This window comes from Cannabis sativa, chromosome 2 (assembly GCF_029168945.1).
Source record: "Cannabis sativa cultivar Pink pepper isolate KNU-18-1 chromosome 2, ASM2916894v1, whole genome shotgun sequence".
In the NCBI taxonomy this organism is placed as follows: domain Eukaryota; kingdom Viridiplantae; phylum Streptophyta; class Magnoliopsida; order Rosales; family Cannabaceae; genus Cannabis; species Cannabis sativa.
Genome location: NC_083602.1, coordinates 31,685,233 through 31,708,582, shown reverse-complemented (window position 1 = coordinate 31,708,582; position 23,350 = coordinate 31,685,233). Strand labels below are relative to the sequence as shown.

The following is a 23,350-nucleotide window of genomic DNA, read 5'->3' as shown; positions in this document are numbered from 1 at the left end:
GGGTTAGAATCACCTACCACACTCAAGAGCTCACAATTAGGACGAATTTAGCTTAGAGAAATGAAGAAAAAACCCAGCTTTGCACCCCACAATACCCAGCCGAAAGTGAAGAGGAAAAGAGAGAGTTTTGTTGGAAAATTTTCTATTTTTTCTAAGTGTTGAGAAATGAGGGAAATTAAAAGAAAATTGTCATATAACTAAACTTATTTCAGCCAACTCAAAATAACCAAATAATATTTAATTCCATTTACAAAAATCACATAAGACAAAATATTAATGGGGCAAAAAGACCATTTTGCCCCTCCACCATAAAATCATGAAAATCATACTAAAGGGGTATTTTTGGGACATTCTAAATTCCCGGCCATTCCCGACATTCCCAATGTCTAAAACCCGTCCCCAAAATACTAACATACTAAGTTGTGATTTGAGCCAAACGCCGCGTTCCAAAATACCGGACACCGGAAATGCGAAATATAAAAACTGCTGATAACATACTTATGCATATCTGAATTCCATAAATATCCATGATAAATTATTTAAATAGCTATAAATAATTTCCTGATTAACATAAATAACTGCTAATTTCCAAATTAACTAAGCGGGCTTTACAATTTAATTATCTCTTACATTTTATTACAAAATTGATTACCTTTCATATATTGACATTTTGAGAGTATAACATTTAAATGTAATTATAAACCTTTTTGTAATATGATATGGTAAAATAACAATTGCTATATTTAATATTTTACATATAATTAGATAATGTGCACTTAGAATAAAATTATGAAAATAAAATTCACAGTAAAAAATAATAATAATAAGAAGAGAAAAGAAGTAAAATTATAAATTTTATTTGAATATATAATTAGACGAATATAAAATGTACACAATCTATATTAACATAAATATGACATGATCACATACCATATTTTATTACATTTCTTCTTAAATCAACAAATTAACAACAGTAACAATATTAATAATATTATATAATAAACTTATCAAAAAATATTATTATTTTTTGTTATTATATTTATTACCTTTATAAAAATTATTTTTCTTTTTATTAAAAAAATGTACAACCGCGCAACGCGCGGTTTTATTGCCTAGTATCAATATATATATATATAAAGGAAGGTTTGAAGAGAGTTGAGTTGGCTTCCTATAAAGATAGTATCATCATCTTTCTATTTTATGGTGATTTTAAATTTTTTTTAATTATTTTTTATAATAACAATAAAATAAAACTAACTAATTAAAAGAAATTAATCAATGACTTATAATATTCTAAAACATGACTTATAGTATTCTAAAATAAAAACCATTTATATATGATAATTACAACATTATAACATATGTATTAACTATTTGAATTCTACCATTAAAAATAAAAACTATTTATATTATTTGTATTTATTTATGAGACTTTTCATCTTTTCACCATTCTTACCATACTATATATATTATATGTATATCCTACTATTGTTCAATAACATGAAAAAAAAAAAAAAAAAAAAAAAAACCTAAAGACTATCACATATATACCACATAACAATATATATTTTAGAGCTTGATTTTTTCTTTTAAAAAAAATTATCTTATGGGATTAGGAAGAGCTTCAAACTATTGGTATGATTATGATTAATAAGGTATGCATTTTCTATTTTTTATTAGTATTTTTAAATATGTCATATTGTATAGCTCTTTTATGAGACTTTTCATCACCAAAAATCTTCAATATTCTTACTGTACTGTGAATATATATTTACTATTACTTAATGTTAGACATATAAAAAAGACATAAAAGAGACTATCATATGTGTACCATACTGTAAAGACCGCATATGATAAATACCTTGTATTATTAAATAATTAAAGTTTTTAAATGAAATTAAATTAATAATTATGATATGCATATTTTGGAAATATATTTAATATACCATATATATTTTTATGCTATTTTATGTTAATCACCTAATTTCTGTGATTGTGTTCGGAAGCTGTGGAAAGCGACGTTGGGCCTATAGAGAGTCGCATTTTATATAATTTAGAATATTATCGGGGTATTATTGATAGGTATTAGAGGTGTTGTGAATTGGACGGGATTGGTAATGTCTAGAATGCCCTTGGTATTGTTTAACCTTTGGCTTAAGTTAAAAGGGCAAATAAGTCATTTTGTTTATGTTGACTTTTGGTTTTTAGTGAGAAATGATGGCTGCATCTTTTATAAGGTTATATTAATAACAATTCATTATTTTTTTTAAAAAAAAAAAGATAGAAATAGAAAGAAGCTTAGAAAGGAAGAAAGGAAAAAGGGAAGTTAGTGAAATCTAGAAGTCTCTCTCTCTCTCTCTCTCTCTCTTTCGTGCTGCCTATAACCAGCAAGGGGAAGGAAATTCTTGCTGAAATTGGAGAGTTTCCAGCTTGTTTATAGAATCCAAATCAAGGTATATCTCTTTAGTAATGTTACTCAATGTTTTATTTAAGTTTTGGGGTTATGTTTTGGTGTTTTAAGCTTGATTAGGGGCTGTGTGTATGAATTCAATTTGGATTCATTTTCTGAAGTTGAGTAGTGTTATTTCTTACTGTTCTAAGCTGGGATTGAGCTTTAGGTTGTGAATAATTCAAGCTAGAGGTTAGAAAACCTAAGTTAGGTCTTTAATGGTGTTTTTGGGAATTGATTGAATTGTTGTGATTTGCTGCTTGGGTTTGGTTTAGAATAGTGTATGCAGGTATTCTGGAAGTTTTTAGAAGATTTGGATTTGATTTGAACAAAGGGGTGGAATTTTTGGGTTTCCAGCTCAGAACCGGAATTCCGGTTACTGGGGCCCTGTTGCAACCGGTCGACCAGTTGGTGCCAGGAACCGGACTTCCGGTTGGCAACCGGTTTGCCGGTTGGGACTTTTTCCCGAGCCCTAGTTTGCCCTGTTTTTCAAGTGATTTAGGGTGTTGGCATCTTTTTTATCGATAGGGTTAAGTTTAGTTTCCATTTTAAATCCCCGATAAGTGTTTTAGCGAGTCTCTCATCGAATTTTGAACATTATGGTTTAGGGCCCTGTAAAACGTCGAGCTGCACTTCCACTCAGGCTGACCGGCACACTTGAGCACGGAACGAGGTAAGATAGCGTAAGAATATATATATGAATGTATATGTTTGTTTTAATTGTTATACTACTAGCACTAATATAAAATGATTATTAGAGTGTTAGTATAGTATTACATGTTATTGGGGTTACGGTGTTACCAACACGAGTACCCAGGGTACGTCGTGTTTGTGGTACAACATTTAGTAATTCCTGGGAGTACAGTTAGGGCTCTACCAACACAAGTACAGAGTTGGTACTTTAGTGCATTTGGTATAGTAGTCGTACTACCCTTAAGAACGTTCTTAATCATTTGGCGAGCTTCGTTGCTAAGCTCAGGGCAGCTTAATCATAAAGCTGGCAGCATGCTACTTTTATATATTTCTTGCATATCTTACTGAGTCTGTTGACTCATCAGTTTTCTACCTTGTGTAGGTAAAGGAAAAGCAAAGCTGGAGGAACAGTGAGGCGGAACTCGGCATGATTGTACATATCGCGGCAGTGCAACCTGGAGGGTTTCGGTTTACTAGTATTTTGGAGTCTGTATTTTGAGGATGCTTGTCCGCTAAACTTTTAAAAAAAAAAAATATATGTACATATTAGTGAAAATACTTTTAACTTGTATTTTGATACTCGGGATCCCGATCCATATGGTTATTAATGTATAAATTATTAAAATTAATATTCGAGTTTATTATTATAAAATACGGACGTTTCACATACTATATACATATATAAATTTTAGAACTTGAAGGTTCTTTAGAAAATTATCATGTGGGATTAGAAAGAAAGCTATTGGTATGATTGTGATTAATAAGGTATGTATTCTTCATTTTTAATTATTATTGTTGAATGTACATTTTTGTATACATTCTCATACATATATTTATGTATATTATATTATTTTTAAGTAATCATCTTATATATAAAATGGATTTTAGGAAAAAGCTTAAGCAATTACCTTATATTTATGAAATTGATTTTAAAATTGTAGATCCAACAAGGCTCATCATATTCAAATGCAAAATCATTTATAAAGTCTAGATCTTTACATAGTGATGAGAGCATCAATAGTGATATGAAGAGATAACTTGTACTATAGCAAATGGATATGGTTATAGAATGATCGATTAACAACATTTAAAGTTTAAATATTTCAAAAATTAATCGGACAAATTAGAATCGATATTTTAGTCCAAAAGAAGGTCATATTTTTGCTAAGATATATTAATTTATTTTTTCTCTTTCAAGTTTCATATGTTACCATTTATTATTTTTGTTACATTTTATTAAATATTAATATGGTTCTTTACTTAAATATTGTTTTATTTTTTTATTTCTTTTTTAAAGATCATATATATATATTGTAAATAAAAATATAGTAATGTACTATGTAGTTAGATCAATATATAGAGAAAAAAAGAAGAAGAAGAAGAAGCAATTTATTTACATCAATTTTTTTAGCAAAAAAAAATACTTATTTACATCAATTTTGGTAATAAAAAAAAATCATGCACATTAATTTTGTAACAATACTGAAAATTCTTGGCATTTTTTTTAATATTTATTGTTATTATAATATTAATAACAATCTATTTATCTATACATATATATTCTATATGTATATGATATAAATATATAAAAAAAAAATGATTTTACATTCTGTTTATATTTCAATTTATTTTTATTATTATGTGAGAGTTTTATATTTTTATCAAAAAATAAAAATATATGAAAAAAAATTATCATTAACTATCATTAATGGATCAAGTGAATTCTTTTTATTTTTATAACTCTCACCACCACTACCACCATTATTATTATTATTATTATTATTATTATTATTATTATTATTATTATTATTATTATTATTATTATTATTATTCCACTATTTATTTTTATAATATATCATTTGGCAATGTATTTACTCATTACTACAACATGCAGTAATACCATATTATTCTAAAATAATCCATATAGTAACCAAACAATTATTTTATTTTTGATAGAGAAAAAAAATGTGAGAAAATAAAAATTTAGATAATATAACAATATTTTTAGATATAGACTATTATACGGTTTGACTATAATTAACATCTAAAATAAAATTAATTCATTATATTTATAACCATTTAAATTATTTAATTTTGTAGTTGTTTTAGTTATGTAATTATAAAAATATATATACAACAATCAAAATTAAAGATCATCAACTACGTTGATATTTAAGAAAGAAATAGAAAATTTAATTACAATTACAATTAGTATTTTCATACCAAGTTGTATTGTATGTTATATATTTTAAGAAAAAGAATAACTCGACAATATTAGTATTCATATTGTGGTTATTATATACATTTTATAATATTAAAATAATAAAGGTGAAAATAATGGAAAAATATCTAAAATACATATTTTTAAAATATTTTTTTTCAACTACTTTGAATATAAGTATACATTTATATATATATATATTATTTTTTCATTAAAAGATGATATATATATATATGCGTATTCTCTGAAATATAATACTAATCATAAATATTAACAAATATAATTATACATTTATAAAAGTAGCATAGAATAGTAACTTATATGATATAAACTTGATATTTTTGAAAAAGGTATTAAATTGTGAAAACATAACATTACTATTAGTGATTATCAACTATTTTATAAAAACTAGCTAGCAGGGAATATATCCATATTAATATAATAAGTTAGTTATTTCTGACCATCTCTATTACTAATATATATAGTTAATTATTTTATTATATAACTTGAAGTGATTATTTCTATTATTATTAATATATATTTATAGAACAAATAGACATTATATTTGAATAGATTAATTTTTTTAAAAAAATAAGATTAGTTCAGATTTTTGTTGATATTTTAACTTTTATACATTAAAAAAATAATATATTTTATTTATTATTTATTCGATATAAAAATTAATCAACTTAAAAAATAACAATTGTTGAAAACCGCGCGAAGCGCGGATTCATTCTCTAGTATATATATTAAGGAAAGTATAAGAGAGGCCATGTGGCATCACCTATGAGCTATATTTCCTATTCTTTGTTTTATCTATTTTTCTATTTATTTAAGATTTTAATTAATTTTGATCATCATGATTAATACTCATACAAAAATTTAAAAGACACACTAATGAATATTATTTAGTCTTTATTAAGAATAAAGATGTGATATATTCTCTTATAAAAAAAAAAACGTAGTATATTCATATCAATTTCACAAGTGTATATAGTTGGATTTAAGAGAGCAGTGATTTTTTCCATACATTTTTTAATTTTTATCATATTTGTGTATAAAAAATAAAAAGTTCAATAATAGTAATAATAATCTATCTCAAATCTCAAATAATAATAAAAAATAAATAATACAAATAATATTTTAAATCAATTTTACAATTTTTTTTGTTCAAAGTATGCTCAATTATTTTAGTTCACTTTTATTATTTATTTAATTATTTTATTTTACTTTTACATATCTAGGATTCTAATTTTTTAATTTTATGGTTTTTTCTAATTTTTTTCATTAAACAAAAACATTCCATATATGATTAAAAATAAATTTATTTAAAAAAAAATAATAATATATTACATATAAAAAATGTAACATACATATATACACAAACTTTAACAAGTGTAACAAATATATTAATAAACAAACTATTCACATTCTTATAATAATTGCACCATACTCTTAAAAAAAATCAAAATGTAACTGCCAATATTAGTAATACATTTTAATATTTTTTTTTTTGGTAAATCAGAGAAATGCATTACCTCAACAGAATTTTTACAAACTATTAGCGCCTTCAAAATAGAAGACCTATAAATTCTATGTGTGAATCCCATGTATGAATCACCATCTAATTACAAATTACATCCCAAAATTACAATGACCCTTTTTTTTTCCAATTCACTATTGCTGTACAATTCCTATAAACCATTGAGCATCATATTCTGAGACTTTTTTAGGCCATACATAAGTAAATCTGCTCTTAATTTCTTCTTTGATATTCCTAGTCACCTCAGTGACTCTCGGCTCCTTGGACTCCCACAACATTAAATTCTGAGCCCTCCAGATTTGGTACACTGCTGAAGCAATAACAGCATACCATAAACTCTTTCGAAACCTGCCTTTGTTTGATCTTTCAATCCACCTCAATATTACATCAAGGTCCACCGATTCAATCCTCCAATGCAACCAAGATTTAATCTGCAATAAACACTGAGTTGCAAATATACAAGAGAAAAATAAATTGTTTTTTGTCTCGGAATGGCTACTGCAGAAGAGGCAGCAGTCATCTGAGATGACCTTCATGTGTTTCAACCTTGATCTAGTTCGAAGGCGATCTTGAACAGCTGTCCACAATATAAAGCTTTGTCTTGGAATGTTTTGTCTATTCCAAACTCCATGGCTCCAATTTACCTTCCTTTGAGGGGGGCAAAATAAATTGTAACCATTAGAGATTGTATAGATTGAACTTGTAAACTGCTGCTCACTCATTTTCCCCTTGATTTGTTCTTTAACATATACCAGTTTTTTCCAATACCAACTCGCTTGTTGTGGGGCTTGGTAGTCCCACCAATCCTCCCCTTTTAAGTATACACAATGTACCCATTTAATCCACAAATTGTCTTCCTTGTTCGCAATTGCCCAAACGTATTTTGTCAAGGCAGCCATGTTCCATTCTGCTATCTTTTTAAGCCCAATGCCTCCTGCTGCCTTCGGTTGACATACACTCTCCCAAGCTATGAGTCCAGGCCCTGTTGTTGTATGATGACCCCTCCAAAGGTAGGCTCGACATATTTGCTCAATGTCCTTTATGATCTTCTTAGGTAAAATCATAATTTGACTCCAATACGAATGTATAGCCATCAAAACCGAGTTTACCAACACCGCTCTACCTGCTAAGGACAGATTCCTTGAACGCCAAATTTTAATTCTTGCTGTCATTTTTTCAGCCAACACAGCACATTCTTTACCAGAAATTCGTTTGGCACATATAGGGATACCTAAGTATTGAAATGGTACCTCTTTTTTTGAAAAGCCTGATCTGTCTATAACTCTTTGCACCTCGCTTTCTTCCATGCCACAACAGTAGAAAGCCGACTTATCTGGGTTCGGTTGTAGTCCTGAAGTGCAAGAGAATAGTTTCAATCCTTGAAGCATAAGATGAATACTTTGGAAGTCTCCATGGCAGAATAGAATTACATCATCGGCAAACATTAAGTGATTCATCTTAAGCTCCTTGCATCGATCATGATACTGAAATTCTGGTTTGCTTCCAATTCTGCTCATTATCCTTGACAAGTACTCCATTCCTAGAACAAATAGGAGCGGAGACATGGGATCACCCTGTTGGAGACCTCTTTTCCCTTCAAAGAAGCCATGAAGAGTCCCATTAAACATTAATGAGAATCAAGTAGTGCGTACACAGGTCATGACCAACTGAGTGAACTCCCCAGGAAATTGAAAAGCTTGCATGATCTCTTCTAAGAAATCCCATTCTAGTGTGTCATATGCTTTCTGTAAATCTAGCTTAATCATACACCCTGGCCGAGCCCCTTTCCTCCCATAGTGTCTAATTAAGTCCTGACATATCATAATGTTGTGAGCAATAAATCGACCTGATACAAAGCCTCCTTGATTCTGTGCAATCAAATCTGGGAGAATAGTCTTGAGTCGAGAACATAGCAATTTGGTAGCAGTCTTGTAGATGACATTACAGCACGCGATTGGTCTGAAGTCTTTTACTGTGTTCGGACACTTGCTTTTAGGAACTAGTGTGAGTACAGTTGCATTAATTTCTTTCAAAATTTTCCCCGAGTGTATGAATGATAACACTGCTTCAGAAACATCATCCCCAACTATGTCCCAGTTATCTTGAAAAAAGAAGCTTGAATACCCGTCAGGTCCTGGAGCTTTAATCCCTGGAATCTCAAAGATAACCTTTTTGACATCTTCCTTACTATACTCTTTCATTAGTCTCTCTGCTTGTTGCTGTGTAACCAAGGGCCCTTGTTGCATGATACTCTGCATTACATGTCGCCTTTGCTCCATTTTACTACCTAATAGTTGGTAGTAAAAGGAAAGAAAAGCTTCAGTAATTTTATTCTGATCTTCTACCCTTATTCCTTGTTGGTCTTCAATTGAAAGTATACTATTCTGTCTCCTCCGTTCCCTTATGCTTGCATGAAAAATCGCTGAATTTTCATCCCCTTCCTTAATCCAATTTACTTTGGACTTCTGCTGAAGAAAAGAGGACAGCCCCTTGAGTAACAAACTGTATTTCTTCCTTGCTGCCATTTCTTGTTCAAGCAGCCCGTGTTGAAGTGGGTCAGCCTGAATCTTCATTTGAATCTCCACTAAGTCCTCCTTTGCTTGGTTGGTTGCCTCTTGAATGTTGGAAAATTCTCTTCTATTCAACTCTTTTCAATTCAGCCTTTAACATTCTTAACTTGTATACAAGTTGGAACATTTTAGTGCCAGCAACCGAAGCCTTCCAAATTCGGGTCACAATCTCTAAGAACCGTGGATGTGAGGACCACATTCTAAAGTATTTGAAAGGCGACTTGCCTCTTCGAATTTCAGGATGAATTGAGACAATGACTGGGGTATGATCAAACAACCCTTCCACCATAAAAACAACTTCAGCATTGGAAAAATCATCCATCCACTTCCTATTAGCAAGCACTCTATCTATCTTGGACCATATCCTTTCATTCCCTTGTCTTTTGTTGCTCCATGTAAAGTAACTGCCTCTAAATTTAATGTCCTCCAACTGGCAGCAATGAACACAATCAATAAATTCAGTAGCTTCATTATATTTCACCTTTTTCCCTATCCTTTCTTCCTTGCTCAATATCTCATTGAAATCACCTAGTATCACCCATGCCTCATTTGTTGCTATTCGTTTCAAATCAGTCCATAAAACCTTTCTCCCTTCCATATCATTAAAAGCATAAACATATGTAATAAAGAATCGATACTTACCATCTAAAGTTGTGACAAATAGATGAATAAGTTGACTAGTACACATGAGAACACTTACAATGAAACTAGAAGTTCCAAGCCACCAATATTCTTCCTCCATCATGCCATGCATTATTCGACGTAAAACACCAACCACGAAACATATTTACATATAAGGCACCCAGCTTGTGTGCCTTAACTCTCGTCTCGAGAAGACCAACTAGTCCAGCTTTATGAGTACTAATCATACTCTTTACTTGATTCTGCTTATCTTGACTATTGATCCCTCGGACGTTCCAACTTACTATTTTATCCATTTCCCACAGGAGGCACTCCCCCTCCTCTATTCTTTCCAATATGTCCATCCCCATATTCTGCTACTGGTACTGAATGTACTTGTGAAGTTCCTGGGATATCCAAACTCGAAAATCTGTCAGATAACACAACAAAGGCATTAGTCACTTTTGGCCCATCTGTTTTTGCAATATTCTTGCCTTTGCTCCCTTCTTTTTCTGCCTGAAATCCATCTGTATCCACCTTATCATCAGTTGCTGGTGCTGCTGGTTTACTCTCCTTTACTACCCATTGTTGCTTATTCCCATCCTTCTTGCGACATTCAATCGTTTCATGACCAAGTCCTTTGCAATGATTGCATTGAACCGGTTTCCACTCATAAGTGACTGCTGTAGTAACTACAAAACCATGCTCATCTTCAAATTGAATTAGACCGGGAAACTCCTGTTTTATCGACACTTCTATCAATACTCTAGGATAGTTCAGCTTGTTCCTTTCCTTGGTTACAGGATCGACTTGCAAAGGGACTCCCACTTGTCCCACAATCTTGTATAATGACTTCTCCCCCCAATACTTCAAATCAAGATCAGGGAGTTGAATCCATATCGGTACAGTCCTTATATCTTCCTTCTTGAAATTGGTATCCGGATCCCAAGCTTTCATCACCACAGGCCTATTGTTAAAGAATACATATCCGCCATGTATCACTTCATCCCTGATTTCCACAGTATCAAATCGAACTAAGAAGACACCATAAGACAGTGAACCTACTCTGTTCACTTTTCCATTCCAAACCCGTCTAATAAACCCTTCAATAATCGAAAGGGGTGGATTAGCACCCAGGACATAACAAACAATTGAAGAACTCCAGAAATGCACCTCATCTTCTATATCCTCTACTGTTATTTTGACCTTAGGAGCAGAATTTGTATTCTTGAATGATTTATCTAAGTTTCGAACAACATTGCCAGACCTAAGAATAGGGGGAGTAGCAACATTACCTTGCTGAATTCTTGCCTCGCATTCTCGATTAGCACTCAGGAAAAATGCAAAATCCTTGCTAATCTCTTCTTGCCTCTGAATTTCTTTCAGTGAAGACCTAGGTGATAATGGCTCCATGAATGACTCTGCTTCCTGCCCGTGAATCACTGGTTCGCCTTCTCCTTCCTCTTCCGAAAAATCAATTGGTTCTATCCCTAGAACAGCATCCATCGTCTTAGTTTTCTGGACATCCGCCGTAGAAGTCGGTCCTCTTTTCCTTGTTTTCTTGACTGCCGATTGCTGCTTGCCCTGCCTCGCCCTGGTTTTTGCCATAGCACCAGCCCTAGAGAGCTGCACGAGAGAGAGAGAGAGAGAGAGAGAGAGAGAGAGAGAGAGAGAGAGAGAGAGAGAGAGAGAAAATCTAATTTTAAAATTTTTAATACATTTTAATATTAATAGTAATTGAGGAATAACTTATATTCTTTTAGACTTCTGTTAGGATCATAACAATAATAAATCCAATAATAGTTTTTTTTTAAAAAAATCAAAAAAAAAAAATCAAAAAATCAAAAAATCAAAAATCAAAAAATCAAAATGTAACTGTCATTAGTAATACATTTTCATATTAATATTAATAGTAATTAATGAATAGCTTATAGTCTTTTAGACTTCTCTTTGTATCATAAAAATATATAATAATAAACTCAATGATAGTTTTATTTTTATTTTTGTTAAAATAGTGTATAATCTTTTTATAGGCTTCGTTTGTATAGGTAGTCAATTTTTAAAGAATATTATTCCAACATGTATAAGTTAATTAAAACAAGTATTTTTTTATAAGAAATAGACATGCAATTAATAATAATTATAATTTTTTTTTGACGTGATAATTATAATTAATTATAATAAGTAATAAATATAATTAAAAAAGACAATCAATATAATAAGTAATAAATATAATTACAAAAGACAATCAATAGAAGAATACTAAGAAAAACGTAATTAGAAAATAATATATATATATATAGTACTAAAATCTTTTTGATTATCAGAAGCCATAAATAAAAAATACAAGCTAATATCTCATGTAGGGGTCTATACCCTTCGTGGTGTTCTCTCTAATGACGATCTCAACAAGGTTTCTTTTCTTCCTTCTTCTCATATTTATTTTTTAATTTTGTTTATTAATGAATTCGCTTTCTTAATTATTTTTTAGTGGTATTCCATTCTTATTGATAGATCTGTAAATTTAAGTATAACTCATATATCGATTTCCTTGAGTAGTTCTATTGACTTTTAGTATATTCTGTTGGAAATTTATTTTACCAGGATCTTAGATCTACTCACAAGTATGTTTATTAACACCCTAAATATGAACTTTCTAAAACGATGGAATAAACACATATAAAGTTAAAAGAAACCTTACATTGGGTGCAGCGGAATAATATGACTCCTTCCGTTCAGATATCTAGCCCTTGATTCCTTTCTGTAGCAGAGCATTATCAATATCTGAACCTGGATCTCTTTCTCTGAATCTTTGATGCTGAAACTCCTTCTTGCTGAAAGTCTTTCTTCACGATCTTCCTCACTATGATTGAGGTATCACTTGCTGTGTGTGGGCACTACTCATACACTAAGTATTTCGAAATCTCAATGAGGAAGAGAGAGAGAGAGTGGGTTCGGCCAAAGATAGGGAGAGAGAAGGCTCAGGTTTTTCTCTGAAGGAAAAATAGAAAATTTAAGTGTAATTTTCCTGAAGCCTTCACTATCTATTTATAGCATTCCACTAGAGTTAGGTTTGAATTATTTGGCATTAAAATAATGAAAATATCAGAGGTAAATTCCTATAAAAGTGGTCGGCCCTATACTAGTGGATTTGGGCCTCACTTTTTCCAATTTTGCAGTTTTATCTTTTCTGCATATGATTTTCTCAAAAACGCCAATTTTCTAATTCAACCATTTAAATGCCAATTCTAACTATTTAATAACTATAAATAATTATTAAATAATATTGTCATTTATCATATTTATTAATTGAACCATACAAAGTATCATAATTAACAAATATGCCCCTAAAACTCTTTATTTACAATTTCGCCCTTACTTAGTGAAAAATTCACAAATAGACATAGTCTAATTTGAGAATTATAAATGATTAATCAAAACCAATTACATGAGTCTTACAAGCAACATTAAATGTTATTTCTGATCTATATTAATAAGTAAATCTGATTATATTGAAATGAGTTTTATTTAGGGCATCAAACCCAACAAACTCCCACTTGCACTAATATAAAACCAAAAAGTGCGTTTCAAATAATCTCAACACCTTGATATACAAATCAAGTGTAGTAGTAGTAAACTCCTCGTAATAGGATCTGAAAGGTTGAATTAAACACAACCTTTTCTCCACCATTACTCTTCCTTTAATTACAAAATCATTGATAATGTGAAATTCCTCTCTATATGTCTACTCTCTTGGGATACTGGATTCTATACCTTTGACAACTACTTTTGGTTAATCAGGAAATTAACACTAGTAGTTTAAGGCAATTTGGAATGGTGCCAAAGATGTATAGAACTTTCCTTAGACTGAATAAGTACCTTTCCTGCAGCTTTAACATTCAGTCTTTCTCTGGTAGACCTAGAGACTTCAGATAGGTTTTTACACTTCTCCAAAATCACTATTCCACCCCCAGAGTAACCACCATCTTATCAGAAAGATTTTCTAGCACAAAGGCAAATTTCGAAATCTGATGTGGTGTAGTCTAAGAGTTTTAAACACACTCTTATAGACTAACATATAGTTCCTCTTCTTAATCTTAGGATTTACTTGATTGTCTTCCAATGTTCTTCTTTTGGATTAATCTGATACCTACTCATTACTCCCACTCAACAACAGGTGTCTGGTCCAAGGCATACAAAAGCATATCTAAGACCTCTCGCTGTTGATTTAAGAAATTCTTTCATGGCTTTATCTTTTCTGATATAGTTGAAACTTTCCCTTAGATAAATAAAATCTATGTTTAAGAAGGTGTGAAGCTTCTATAGATTGCCATTAGAAAGAAAATGCTCCAGCATCTCACTAAAGTAAGTTGCTTGCATTAGAGTAAGTAATTACCAGGTATACCACAAGCCATAGGTTTAGATAAACTCAAACCTATAATACTAGGAACAGGAAGTTTTGTTAAGTCCATTGAATGGACTTATAAACGAAAATTTCCTTTTATGTCCTTGTAATAGAAAACTTTGGGTTATTCCATGTGAATGGATTAAACCATAGTTCTATTGGCTTTCTTCTTAGTTTCTTATCTTGACAATCTATTACTTGTTTAAACTCACAATGGATTTTAATCACTAGTGTCTCCCAAGTCATAAGAAAGTGAGTTCCTAGTAACTCTCCCACTACGACCAGGTACCGTGAATTATGTCTAAGAAAACTAAATGGTATTGATCTCTTCGGTTGTGACAAGACAACAGAGGCAGTGGGATCATCATATATCAAATAAGATGATAGAACACTTTTGGAATCAAGAATTAAATATCTCCTTTATTTGCTACTTGTTTTTCAGACTTAGTCATTTTCTTAGAAAAGTAGTATTTGTTTAAACGAACACTTTCTTATCTATTGACAATGGGATGGTCCACCCCTAATCACTTAGAATAGCTAACAAACCATGGTTAACAGTTCTAGCTTTTCTTAAGATTTGATTAGGTCATCCATGAATCTAGTAATGATTTACTTTAAGTACCTAACCATTACATCATTCTGAAATTGTATTACCATAGAAGGAATTAGGCAACGACTAGTAACTAATCATCAACATGCAACTCGAAATTTCTGGGGAGGTAAGTTTGGATATAATTCAAAAAACAATTTAATGATCTTTGAACTGCATATCTACTAACTATTTCTCCACCCCTATCAGTTCGCAAGATCTTTAACCACTTACCTTAATGGTTTTAACCATTGCTAGAAATTAATGAAATTTTTCAAACATTTCAAATTTCTTGCTAAAAGGTATAATTTAGAGTTATCGTTTTGAGAATACAACGAAAAACTCATATCCACCCTGAATGTACATCCATCTGCGAATGAGATGAACTACTTTCAGTGGATATAGGCATATTAACTCTTTGCAGAGATTGATCTTGTCAAATCCACTATGAACAAGATACAAATGCCATAGATTAAAAAAAATGTGGTAGTGTCTTTTGATGACTTAGGTATAGTTACATCAACGAGTTCATAGAATACTGCAAGTGGATCCTGGTCACAGAATACCTAACTCATATTCCATACAGTTTTAATCCATTAATATAAGATGGATATTAAACACTTTAGTAAGTGTAACTGTATTGTATTCTGGAATTAGAAATATAAGAAAATTTCTATTGGTAATCTAAAATTAAAGTCAAAGACTTAAATTTATACCAAATATAATGAGTAATTCTATCTTGGACCAGCACTACTAATACAAACTCTAAGTCAGATTTGCCCATACAAGTAAGAGATTTCTAAGATTGAGGATTTATATCAATTGGGAATAGAATTTCGGGATTATAATCATATTCGTCATTTAATTTCTTAAGAGAAAATATAATGACATGAAATGATTTATAGACCATTCATCCAATGATATATTATTGAGCTAATTCGAAATGAATAAGCTAAGAGGAATTAGGATAATTTCGTTTATAAATAAGAATCCAACGATGCTTCGATTAGCGAAAGACAAAGTAATCTTATTTATGTAATCTTCTTGTTTCATATTGTAAAAATACTAGTCTAAGGTGTCATCAATTGATGAACAGCTAGATGTTGCATATACAATATTTATCTTTCGAGATCTTACACTATTATGTATGTCTAATGGTGAAAATCCATTAGGGATTAATCTCATTAGAAAAACAAACATGTTAGACCAACAATGAAGATTCGAAATTAAACTACAACTTAATAACAGAAAATAACATGATTCAATATAAATTCATACACAATTCAAAAATTATAAACATATAGCAAGTAGGAATGACTAGTGAAAATACTAAAACATACAATCCTAAATAATTTCCAAGGTTTTCAACAAACTGATACAGTGTCCCGGTAGGCGAGAGTCAAAGTATCATTTATTGAATAGAGTTGTCAGCTCATCTAAAATAAAAACCATTCTAGCAACCTTTTATTCGATCAAAATAAGAATCCAACGTTGTCCCGGTAGGCGAGAGTCAAGGTTATTCTTATTTTATGAGCTTCCACCATTGTTTCATGTTTTATGAGTTTATCTCTAAGTAGTCACCGTAGGGGAGAGTCTAAATAGAGACGAAAACTCACAAAACACTTATCAAATGAAATCTTACGGTGTTAAATGCGTTCAACGAATAACCATCCATAGGGGGACGAAGTCTAGCGTCTCGAGGTTATATTGAAAACATTTAACTTTTGTAAGACCAACAATGGAGATCGAATATCTTAATAATAATCAAGCTCATTATTTAAAGTGAGTTGTATTTTCTTTGATTCTCTTTATTTAATTTATTTATTTTAAATATATATTTATTTAAAATTTCCAATTTAGAATGAAAAATTCTAAATATAAATTTTAATTTAATATTTATAAATTTTACTTAGATGGATATGAAAATAACATAAATTATTTCCATCTTAGTAATAATTTCCAATAAATATTTAGAAAAATATTCAATTTAAGTTGTTACAAAATTAATTTAAATTAATTTACAACTCAAATTTAATTTTCTATAAATATATATTGCATTTCGAAAAATTAAAGTATTCTAGGACACAATTTTCGAAAATGCATGTTAAAATAAAAAATTAATCCTGGAAAATTTATTCTAATTTAATGTTGGCCCAAAATTAATTAATAAAATTAATTTACAACAAAAAATATAATTTTCCTATTTAATTAAATATATAAGAAAAATTTCAAATATTTAAGTATGATGATGAAAATCAACTTAAATATTAATTTTCTATTTAATTAAATACACTAGAAAAATACTTCAAGCAAAAATATCATCTATCTAGATTTTTCTTTGACTAATTAATTCAATTTCTAATAACATACTTTAATTTAATTTATTTTAATTAATCATTAAATGAAAAAAATTATTGATTTAAGTTGGTCCAAAACTAAAATAAATAATTTACAACTTTAATCTATTTTTCAAATAAAATTCGAAATTTCAGCATTTAAGAAATGCAATTTCGAAAATTGATTAATAAAATAAAGAAAAATATATTTTACTTCATTTATTTTAATTAATCATTAAATGAAAAAATCATTGATTTAAGTTGGTCCAAAATTAAAATAAATAATTTACAACTTTAATCTATTTTTCAAATAAAATTCGAAATTCCAGCATTTAAGAAATGCAATTTCGAAATTTGATTAATAAAATAAAAAAAAATATATATTTTGAAAATTATTTAAATTTAGTTGAAAAAATAAATTTCAACTAAAAATAATTTTCTATTTAATTAAGTGTCATGAAAAAAAATATTTAAGTATGATGATGAGAATCAACTTAGATATTTAATTTTCAAGTTAATTAAATTCAAGAAATAAATAATGAAGTGTAGAGAAGGCTTAATTATTAATCTCTAGTTTAATACTAGGAAAAATATACTTAAAATAAATTGTACCAAAATTAATTATATAAATAATTAATTTCACAATGTATAATATTTTCCTTTTAAATATTAGAAATAATAAGTAGTTTAGAAATAACTATCTAGAAAATATCTTATTTGACTAAGTATCTTTTCCACAAAATTTGAAAAAATATCTAATTTAGGTTGTATTAGAAAAAATCTAGAACCTAAATATTTTCAAATTTAAATTTAATTAAATATCAAAAATTAAGTTGTAACCACTTAATTCAAAAATATTCCATTTTAAGTTAATATTCGAAAAGATATTAACCTAAAAAAATATCTTAAATATTCCATTTTAAGTTAATATTCGAAAAGATATTAACTTAAAAAATATCTAAAGAATCTTAATAACCAATGCCTAAAATTCTCCAACTTAATTTTGAAATTTTAAATCCAAAAGATATTCAGATTTAAGTTGGTTAGTTGTAGTTAACTAAATATCAACTTAAATAGGAATATTTAATGAAAAATTTAAATTAAGCTCCAGAAAGAATCTAGATGGTTATAATTCTATATTTAATTAAATACAAGAAAATACATATAGTTTAGCTTAGAATAAAGAATTCTTTAAACTATAATTTTCTTAAATTAATTTCAAAATAAATGAAATTAATTATGTTGCTAATCAATTTTATTATGTTAAACTAGTTTAATTAACCTAGTACAGTTATTCAAATCAGGCAAATGAGCCTTCACAATTGGGGTGGTTCATGTGAGGGGGTGCTGGGTTCAGTATGTCGTACCCACTACTATGGCTCCCAACTCTCACACAATGCCCAAAAGAGAGGAATTTAACCTTAAAATGAACAACTGTTATTAATTGAATAGGCCCAAAAACTAAATGGGCCTAAATAAAATCTATCAAGAACTATGATAATTTATTTTAGCAACAACAACATATATGCATCTATAATAAAATTAAACGCATAGGCTCACACAGGCACACTTTGAATGGGTCCTATCATGTTGCTAGGTCATACACAGATGAAAGAAGTTTGTAAATATACCTGTTACAAATTATTATCTTGACCAAGGGAGCCATCAGATCATTAGATCTGGCAAAAAGTAACCATGGCTATTTACAATCAAGTAATAATAGGTTTTGAAAACTTACAAACAACCTAAAACACATACTCCTGTAACAAGGTTAGCTGGATAGTTGGATGTAGGATTTATTTAATTTTAAATAAATAATTTCGAAAAATAATTAATTAAATAAATAAAAATTTATTTTCGTAAAAAAATTTAAAAAAAAATTAAAAAAATTTCGAAATTTAAAAAAAAAATTAAAATTAAACCTACAATTTTGAAAAATTAGGTTTCAACCAACTTAAATATCATTTCAAAATTTGCTAACTACTTTTAAAATTTAAATGTTATTTTATAAATAAAAATTAAATAAAAAATTAAAAAAGATAAATGAATATCTTTTTCAAATTTTAAATGTAATTTAAATAAATAAAATAACAAAATTTAAAAGTTAGCAAAATATCTTATATCTATTTAAAATTACATGATTATAGTTATCTTATTTTAAATTTAAATAAGGTCAAATTATTTAAAAAAAGATTTAATTTAAAAATTTAAAATCTGACATTAAATTTAAAAATAAGATAGATAATTAAGCAAAAAAGATAGATATTTACTATTTTCAAATTCAAATTACACTAATATCATGAATTAAATTTAAAAAATATTAAATTAATTCAATATGATAATTAGAATTGAATTAGGAATAGTAATAGTATAAATACAGAATTACACAAAAAATCGGAAGTTAATTCCATGAAAAAGCATGAAAAATCGAAGAAAAACGAAAAAAATGTGAGCTGTACGGACAGTTTTCGCGATCGCAGGAAAATTTCAACACAACTCCGATTTTTTCGAATCTTCAAAAAATCATAACTAATTCAAATTAAATCAAAATTGAGTTCTGTAAAAAAGTAACTTGCTTAATTTTTTCCATACTATCCAATAAAAATAATTCCAGAAACAGAATCGCAATTATTTTTTACAAAAATTCACAATCATCAATCAATCATCAAATAACACTCAATACAACATGATACCATCCAAAAACAAACAAACAATCGTTTTAAAGTCCAAATTTCTTGCAAGTAAATCAATTACCATGGCTATGAGGACAGTTGTTGGAAATTTATTTTACCAGGATCTTAGATCTACTCACAAATATGTTTATTAACACCCTAAATATGAACTTTCTAAAACGATAAAATAAACACATATAAAGTTAAAGGAAACTTTACATTGGGTGCAGCGGAATAATATGACTCCTTCCGTTCAGATATCTAGTCCTTGATTCCTTTCTGTAGCAGAGCATTATCAATATCTGAACCTGGATCTCTTTCTCTGAATCTTTGATGCTGAAACTTCTTCTTGCTGAAAGTCTTTCTTCACGATCTTCCTCACTATGATTGAGGTATCACTTGCTGTGTGTGGGCACTACTCATACAATAAGTATTTCGAAATCTCAATGAGGAAGAGAGAGAGTGGGTTCGGCCAAAGATAGGGAGAGAGAAGGCTCAGGTTTTTCTTTGAAGGAAAAATAGAAAATTTAAGTGTAATTTTCCTGAAGCCTTCACTATCTATTTATAGCATTCCACTAGGGTTAGGTTTGAATTATTTGGCATTAAAATAATGAAAATATCAGAGGTAAATTCCTATAAAAGTGGTCGGCCCTATACTAGTGGATTTGGGCCTCACTTTTTGCAATTTTGCAGTTTTATCTTTTCTGCATCTGATTTTCTCAAAAACGCCAATTTTCTAATTCAACCATTTAAATGCCAATTCTAACTATTTAATAACTATAAATAATTATTAAATAATATTGTCATTTATCATATTTATTAATTGAACCATACAAAGTATCATAATTAACAAATATGCCCCTAAAACTCTTTCTTTACAATTTCGCCCTTACTTAGTGAAAAATTCACAAATAGACATAGTCTAATTTGAGAACTATAATTGATTAATCAAAACCAATTATATGAGTCTTACAAGCAATATTATCTCAACTAGTGCGGGGACCATGGGTCTATATAACCGAGCTTCCAATAAGTAGATCAAGAATTTAGCACTAAAATTCACTAACTTATTAATTCTTCGTTGAATCCACGCATAGAACTTAGAATTGCACTCTCAGTATATAGAATGCTCTATATGTTCCACCATATAGACACATCATTAGTTATCCATTGTTATAATCCTAATTTGATCAATGATCCTCTATATGAATGATCTACATTGTAAAGGGATTAGATTACCGTTACACCCTACAATGTATTTTAACACTTGACCCCGTATAAATGATATTTCAGCTTATGTGAAATGAGTACTCCACCATTTATGTTCGTTTGGTCAAGCTCAAAGGAGATCATCCTTTGCTTACTATTCGCCAGATATAAGCTATAGATTTCATGTTTATGCTAGCGCTCCCACTCAATTGCACTACCGTGTTCCCAAAATGTACGTATCACCCTGACCTAAAAGTAGGCTTAACTAACAAATCAAAGAACACGAATAGCCTTTCAAGATTGAGCCTAATCATATCAGGATTAAGATCATTTGATCTAGGATCAACTAGGCGATATTGACTTGAATAGATATTACGGTAAGTTTAATAAATCTAAGTCAAAGTTCAATATCGGTCCCTTCCGATGCATACTCCATGCATCCAACCTGAGCTTTACTTTAACCAATGCTCTGGAAAGAACATAGCATTTCTCCAAATGCAAGTAAACTCTATTGTAGATTATCATATCAGTAAAACCCTGTGTCTGATAAATCTAGGAAACTTTATTCACATAGTCATGTTTACTTTCCAATGTGTTGACGGCACAATAAACAGGATCAAGTATGTGAAAAGGGTTTCAGATGAATTTATACATTATGTACATATAATCATGAAATAAATCATGTGAACCATGCAACATTAAATGTTATTTCTGATCTATATTAATAAGTAAATCTAATTATATTGAAATGAGTTTTATTTAGGGCATCAAACCCAACATATTCCCCTCTAAAAACGAAATGGTGAATTATCTATATTCTTATTTTTTTCCTCAACAAAAATAATATGCTCAGACAAATGCCATGTATTTCTATAAGTAAGGCACAATAGATGTACAAATGGAATTTACAATAATTCATATTGTTTCATTTTATTTATTTTCTTCTTCACTCTTTTGTGTTATTTTTGTTAGTAAAAGTCAAGTTAATTTCATTATTATTTGAACAGATGACTTATATGGATAAATTTAGATTGTGATAGTTTATTTTTTTAAAAAAAAATAATAGTATGTGTTTCTCTTATATTGATTATTAATTATTAAATTTAGCACAAGAGAGTTTATATATCTCAATATTTTTTTTAGAGTTTTTAATTTTTTACAAATAAATAAATTATTAAATCATTCATTAGTAAGATATTAAAGTAGTGTCTTTTCAATTTTGATAACTCTCACCCTAAATAACTACCTATAAATAATAAAATACCATCAAATCATTCATAAATATAATTAATATAGTGCTTTTTATTTTATAACTCACAACCTAAATAGTTCTCTGTAAATAGTGATAATAATATCTTATGTATTTCATATAATATTTTTTTGAGATATTATCTTTTTCATATTCATCCTTCTCTATATACAATATAGATTAATATTGTTTTTTAAAAAACTAATAATAGAATGAACTCTAAGATTTTGGGTACTTTAATCTTTTATTTAGTATTATTTGTCTCATATGCTCCGTAGTGATAGTAAAAGATCTTTCAAAGATTATAATTGTGAAAAAAAAATAATCATGAGTTTATAGATTAATATATATTTGTAAATACATATTCTAAATTAAACATACTAAATTTAAATAAGATTATTTTTATTTGTGTTATGTATTGCATATATATAGAGTAGTGTAATATTAGATAGTTTCTTATTTTTCATTTTTCATAAAATTTGTGTAATTTCTTGGTCTTACTATATATACTTTTTTTCCTCATCAAATATTGACATGATTCATTGATATTTTCATAATATTTGTGTAATTTCTTGACCTTACTATATATTTATATATATATATATATATATAAATTCTCATTAGAGATTGTTGTCTCACACTCTAATTGGTGTAAAAATGCAAATTAATTGATGATCATCTCTAAAAAATGGAGGCAACCACAACAATACATGTGAAATATTTTTTTTTATTATTTATTTAAAATATAGTTGTGTAAAATATAAATACTTAGGGTTTTATATCTATATTTATA

At 28.8% G+C, this 23,350-nt stretch overlaps 1 protein-coding gene across 1 annotated transcript; it reads right to left on the bottom strand.

The window, feature by feature from the left end:
* Positions 1-7,040: 7,040 nt before the first annotated feature.
* On the bottom strand, positions 7,041-8,534 carry LOC115719951 (uncharacterized). Its single transcript, XM_030649122.2, has one exon. The coding sequence runs from the start codon at positions 8,532-8,534 to the stop codon at positions 7,041-7,043; it is 1,494 nt and encodes a 497-aa protein (XP_030504982.2).
* Between the last annotated feature and the right edge of the window lie 14,816 nt (positions 8,535-23,350).

Coding starts and splice junctions, on each gene's coding strand:
- LOC115719951 (XM_030649122.2), bottom strand. CDS start 8,534: ATGTTTAATGGGACTCTTCATGGCTTCTTTGAAGGGAAAAGAGGTCTC.